Here is a 6,907-nt window from a genome sequence, read left to right as displayed (position 1 = left end):
TCAAAAACATCAATTGACATTATTGACAAGTAGTCGAAAATATGCCTGAGAGTACATAAACTTTCTTTGGTTGGTGATAGCACGATAGTTGTTACAGTAGAACCAACATAAAAATCAATAACTAGAAGTTTGAAGTTTGATTTTAATGAATTTTATCAGGTTATGAACGTTTATCCACTTTAAATTTGCATTGCATCAAAATACTTTCCTAATTCGAATATTCTTTGTTTAAATATTCACGTGTTTTTAGTGTAATTTTTTTTAAATACTTTATCACACAGTGAAAAGTAGTGTCCTCTTCCAGTCATTAATAAAAACCAATATATGATTTGGAAACTGAAGTTGTAATTTAGTTCTGGCACTGTTTGTAAATTCGAATTATTTATAATAGGATATTATATTGGTTATATATTGGGATTTATTATCCCATCATGCACAACGCGAAAGAATTATACCAACAGCGAATGGATCAAATTGAACAAATGAATTATATTAGATTTAAAACACCAGATCCCCAGCATGTTTTGATAACAGATAAATGTATATCAGTCTTACATAAACATAGAAGTTTGCTTAATGATGTTAACTATTGGCATCAATTCATGGTAAGTGTAAAACAAGCATAGACAGTACGAGCTGCAATTTAAATTTCAACAATTACAGTAGAACCCCCTTTATCCATGCTCTATGGGACCAAACGAGGCACGGATAATCCGAACATTTATTTCTTATATCTGATACACATCGCACCCCAACTTCATTAGAGCCATAACCCTTTTCAGGAGAGCAAAAACAAGATATTATGTGAACTCTTTTCATTTTTTTCTCTGCAACTTCCTTATCGAAGTTAACCAAATTCTGCACTTGTGTTGATTATGTGTGTAGATATCTAATGCTAGTATTTATTTTTAGTTATTGCATTGCTTTACCCTGAAATTGACCATTAAAATATGATAAGCCACTATTACTAAGGCACCCATATTCAAAATGTTTAGTTTTACAGTTTTAAAGTTTTACTTAAGTAATTTTTCTTTATTTATTTTATTTATTTATTTATTTAAAACACGGGATACCCCATTGACAATTAAATTACAAAATATCAGTTTTCAAAAGATAAATTACCTATACGCTCTGAGCTTCGCTGGTGTCGCTCCTAGCGGACTACTAATTCAACTTTCACCGGTAATTTTTAAATTTATTATTTAATTGTTATCGCTGAATATTTACAACGCAAAAAAGTAATTAAATTGAAATCGATTTTTTTAAGATTTTGCTAATCATTTTGACGTTCTATTGATAAAATATGAATTTCTTACTTCGGATATTTTCACAATTATCGTGTAGATGGCGCTAGATTAATTTATAATTACATATTACGGAACATTAAAAAAACTTAAATTCAGTATTTAAAACGTAAGTATATTTAACCCTCCGTTACTCGCACACGGTGTGGGAGACCGGGCCTGTAAATAAATTCCTGTAACTCTGCTTGTAGTGGGGATTTTGAATGGCTACTTCGTATGCCTCTTCAGTGGTCAATCAACTGTGGGTAAAGTCAGTTCGCAGTGTAAAAAATAGTACTGTCCTTTTGTTATTACGCAACACGGTCCCGTACACCGTGTGCGAGTATTTGTGCACCAATTTTTGTGTTTGGATCACACATCGATATTTTTAATTAGTAAGGTAATTTAAGATCTTTTCCTTATTTTCAATGTTTATAGATTAGTTTATTTATATTTATATATAAATATAAATATATAACTTACCCAGAACCATCAGAATGAGGTTTAGGGAGATATGTGGTTTACCAACAGAACAAGTACCAGTCGTAACACCAGGAACTTCAGATCGCTGTGCTGTTTGTGATTGGAAGAAAAATAGAAAAACAAAGTTTTACTGCCAAATATGCTCAAAATATCTGTGTTTGGAACACCATTGTTCCAATGAATGTGACACCATTGTGTATTTCATGTTTTAAAAACGTTAATTAATTTTTATAACTTTTTTTGTTACTACAATTACTCTTTATTTTTAATTTTTTTGTGTATTGAATGAAGATCTAAAGTTCTTAGTAAACAAATTTAACCATATTCAATTTTTTGTCACTTCCAAAGTTTTTGTATATACATATAAATGGATAACAATGAAAATTATTAAATTTTTGATTAAAGTAATATAATGTGAACACAAACGCATATCTACAAAATTATATGATCATATATTCATTAAATAATTTAATCGTACACAATTTTGCAAAAAAAAATAATTTTAAAACACTGCTGACCCATATTTTTGGACCCGGTCTCCTGCACCGTGCGCGAGTATCCGATCACAAAAAGTTGGTGCGAGTAACGAAAGGTTAAGGTAAAAATATATACCACAGCTTTGACCAACTAATATTTTTTATAGTTAATGTTTTTAATTTTAATTTTAAATTAATCACTTTGACATTTATGTCAAATTTCCGGTAAACGTTTACAGACTTGCCACTACTGGCGCTCGCGAATTTGTAAATATCCCCTCTACGTACGAGCTCACAGCGTATAGTGTTAAAACAATAACAAAAGTTACATTTAAAGTTCACTACATACTAAAAATATACAAAATATAATTACAGTGGGTGATCAAATTATTATGATCAGTCACAAAATTTTAAGTTTTTCAAATTTGTTCAAAATTTTTTTAATAAAATCATATGCTGCTTGCTATACGATTAAGGTATACCAATATATTTTGTCACTAATAACCTTACTTTTTTGACGTTTACAGCCCTAGAACTGTCATTTGTGTCAAATTACGTTACAACATATACATTGTGGTGAATTTGCGCTTGAAGTTTACATCTGAATTTGTATGTTTTTGCATTGTTTTTGAAATATTAGTGTCGGTTTATCTTTCTAGTATGTTTTATTAATGTATTAGTGGTGCTTGTGAGTGAAAAAAAACTATCAGTTTTAATTTTAAAGACATTTTCAAAACATTTCGATTTTTGAGAAGAAAATCATAATGGGTAAGGCTAAAGACGTCCCTGTGTCTAAAATAGTGGAGATAAAGACCCTTTTATTGAATACAAAGCTTTCCCAACATCAAATAGCTCAACGATGCCAAGCAGCTCAAGCAACAGTGAGCAATATCAAGAAAAAAATTGATACCAACAAACCCCTGACTCACCACCGTGCCCAAAAATGTGGTCGAAAGCGTGTCACCACACCCAGAGACGAGAGAAAAATGAGGGATATCTTCGTAAACAATAGAAAGAAGTCCAGAAGAATCCTCACAAGACTTATTCGTGAAGCTGGGATGGCAGTTTCTGACATGACAGTCCGCAGAAGGCTTGCTGAGCAAGGTTTCAAATCATGTCGCCCTGCCAAGAAACCGAAGTTGACCACCGCAATGATGAAAAAGAGACTGGAATGGGCCAAAGAACACCAACATTGGACAATTGAGGATTGGAATAAGGTAAATTACGTCACTACTAAAGTTTAAATCCCTATAACCACTGTTTTTATTCTAAAAAAATATCTTATAGCTTTTTTTTATTCACAGGTTTGTTTCTCCGATGAGTCTACAGTGGAGATACTCATGGATAAGTCGGCCTTCGTCCGAAGGCGGGTGGGTGAAAAATATCACAAGGATTGCATAGTGGAGCGAGTAAAGCATCCTCTCAACATCATGGTATGGTCTGTGATCAGCAGCAATGATGAAAAAGAGACTGGAATGGGCCAAAGAACACCAAAATTGGACAATTGAGGATTGGAATAAGGTAAATTACGTCACTACTAAAGTTTAAATCCCTATAACCACTGTTTTTATTCTAAAAAAATATCTTATAGCTTTTTTTTATTCACAGGTTTGTTTCTCCGATGAGTCTACAGTGGAGATACTCATGGATAAGTCGGCCTTCGTCCGAAGGCGGGTGGGTGAAAAATATCACAAGGATTGCATAGTGGAGCGAGTAAAGCATCCTCTCAAGATCATGGTATGGTCTGTGATCAGCAGCAAGGGCACAGGGAGGCTGTATATTGTGAATGGAATGATGAATCAACATCAATATATTGAAGTTCTGGAAAGAAAGCTCATGCCACAAATCAAAGACTGGTTTGGCGATTCGGAGAATTTTACTTTTATGCACGATTCAGCACCGTGCCATAAGGCAAAAACAGTAACATCGTACCTGGAAAAAAAGAAAATTAAAGTACTGAAGTGGCCAGGTAATTCCCCAGACCTCAACCCAATCGAAAATCTATGGGAGCTCATGAAGAGGGGGATTGCCCAGGAAACTGTCACAAATAAGCAGCAGTTAATTGAGAGACTCATTGCCACCTGGCACAGAGGCGATAAAATAAAAGAAGACTGCCTGAGAAACATTCAAAGCATGCCAAGGAGGATCAAAGCTGTGATCGAAGCTAAAGGAGGTCACACAAAATATTAAAAAAAATTGTTATTTAAGGAAAAGAAAAAAATATTTTAAAATGTAAAAAAACATGTTTATGATCTATTTTTATATTATATTCATATCATTAGACGCTTATATGCAGTTTTATTTTTTATTAAACACCAAAATACAAAGTTTTTGAAGTGATCATAATAATTTGATCACCCACTGTAGAACAAAATTCAACAATACCATACATATCGCCGCTTCGCAAGAACGTAGGCTTAAGTTGAAATTTGACGAAATTGACTTATTAATGCAGATCTGCTAAAAATAAAAGTATCTATCGCGTGAATCAAGACCTATGACGTTAATAATAATAGTCGCTAAGAGGTGGCACCAAGTGTCTATATTTGTTTAGCGAGAAATTAGTTAAATACTAACATTTTCGTATGAATACAGACCCAAGTTAGTTACGCCGCCGAATAGCGCAGAATGTGAAGCAATTTGTGTGTTTATTTTTCGTCAAGGACGACCGATCTTATACTTACGATTAGTTTTTGTGTATTTATTTCTCGTCAAGGATGACCGATTTTATACTTACGATTAGTTTTTGTGAAAATTCTCTCTAAAATAAGGACCCTTTTTTAGTTAGGTCAGCGTTTTAACAAAGTTGAAGTAAATGTTTCTCAGGAAAAAAGACTCAAATGTAATATTTCTTTATTTGTTTAGTCTCATGTTTTTAATTTTTAATTTTTGTAATACTTTATGATAATTATACAGCGCTCCTTGCCTTGACAATTCTTATGTAATTTGTACAGGTGTGGAGTGCAATGTTTTTATTTTGTGTATTATCTATTATGATAAATAAATAAATATCTATCTATATCTAATAGGGGTTAACAAAAACATTTTATAAATTTATCTAGTTATCACAGTTTGTATTTAGATATATTTCTAACAAAATTGTATAGGTAATTTCTTTAAAGTGACAACTTATTAGGAGTTATGCTCATAATCATATCCATAAATTTTAAAATGCCTCTCCTCTAAAATCGTCTTTTTTTGACTTAAGCCTACGTTCTTGCGAATCGGCGATATATATCACAAAGCAAGAGATCTTTTGAACCGAGATAAAGTTAAATTGAAAATATCATAATCAAATTCATTTAATAGCCCCATGTATCTATCCAATGGGTTATGAATGCCATATGTTGTTCTGTGGAAAGGAATGTTGAAAACCTGGTGGTAACGTAGAGCTTGGTTTGGAACATTGAATTTAATGTGATTTAACAGGTTTGGACAATCAATAAATCCATGTATGATCTTATATATATATATATATATATATATATATATATATATATATATATATTTACATCCTACTATTCTTAAGGACTCAATCCATACCGCAACCTTACAGCCTCTCCTATTTAGAGGTGTATATAATATTTTAATAATCGAATATATTGAATCTAGTGACAAAACATTCTTAATGCACAAATTTCTATTTTGATAAGATGAAAATTAATATATACTTGTCTTTTTGGTTCTGTTATCATTATAAACTCATTATGATTTCTTACTTTTGCAGCCTCATGAGTATAATTTTAAACAGTATTGTGGTGTTACGGCCTCATATACACAACAGTATAGACTCAAACAGTGTTGTCAATTCACTCACTGCGTTTTTAGATAATTTGGGGTTTCCCCTTTGTGATTTTAACGAAGTTATTTCTTATTTCGCGATTGTTTAAGTAATAGGATACATGAAATCGGAACATATGGTTTTAAAATCGACAAAAGTATAATAATTAAATAGTCTGTATTTTTAAACAAACGCTTATAACTTTACTGGTAAAATATTTTTATGACTTCTAAAAATAATCTGAACACGATAATATGTACTGAAAGAAATATAATAATTTTGGTTAGGTCAATGTAATACTTTTTTAATATTTCACGTTGTTCATTAGTTTAATTTCCGAACGATAATACACAAATATATAGAATCTAACTTTTTATTAGATAATTAGGTAATATAGACCATAATTAGATTCGTAATTAATATACACCTAGAGAGGAAATTTCTTGAATTTTGATTAGATTTATTTTTTATACAGGGTGTCCCAAAAAGACTGGTCATAAATTATACCACAGATTCTGGGGTCAAAAATAGGTTGATTGAACCTCACTTACCTATATACAATAAAGCACACAAAAAAAGTTACAGCCCTTTGAAGTTACAAAATGAAAATCAATTTTTTTTCATATATCGAAAACTTAGAGATTTTTCATTGAAAATGGACATGTGGCATTCTTATGGCAGCAGCATCATTAATAAAAAATATAGTAAAATTTGTGTACCCCATAAAAATTTTATGGGGGGTTTGTTTCCCTAAACCCCCCAAACTTTTGTGTACGTTCCAATTTAATTATTAGTGTGGCACCATTAGTTAAACACACCGTTTTTAAAACATTTTTGCCCCTTAAGACTTTTTCGATAATCCAGTTTTTATCGAGATATTTTGA

At 31.6% G+C, this 6,907-nt stretch overlaps 1 protein-coding gene across 3 annotated transcripts in view; it reads left to right on the top strand.

Annotated features, from left to right (window-relative positions):
• Positions 1-127: 127 nt before the first annotated feature.
• Positions 128-6,907, top strand: part of LOC126885607 (nuclear RNA export factor 2-like) — an 81,678-nt gene continuing 74,898 nt past the window's right edge. Inside the window, exon 1 of one of the 3 annotated variants that reach the window (XM_050652224.1) lies at positions 128-605. In XM_050652224.1, coding sequence (XP_050508181.1) covers positions 432-605 — 174 coding nt within the window. In that variant the 5' untranslated portion in view covers positions 128-431. The remainder of the gene's footprint in view (positions 606-6,907) is intronic. The other 2 variants (XM_050652217.1, XM_050652211.1) reach the window with 2 other exon arrangements.

Source organism: Diabrotica virgifera, chromosome 1 (genome assembly GCF_917563875.1).
Source record: "Diabrotica virgifera virgifera chromosome 1, PGI_DIABVI_V3a".
NCBI classification, from domain to species: domain Eukaryota; kingdom Metazoa; phylum Arthropoda; class Insecta; order Coleoptera; family Chrysomelidae; genus Diabrotica; species Diabrotica virgifera.
The sequence above is the reverse complement of the archived record's forward strand: the minus strand, read 5'-3'. Positions and strand labels throughout refer to the sequence as shown.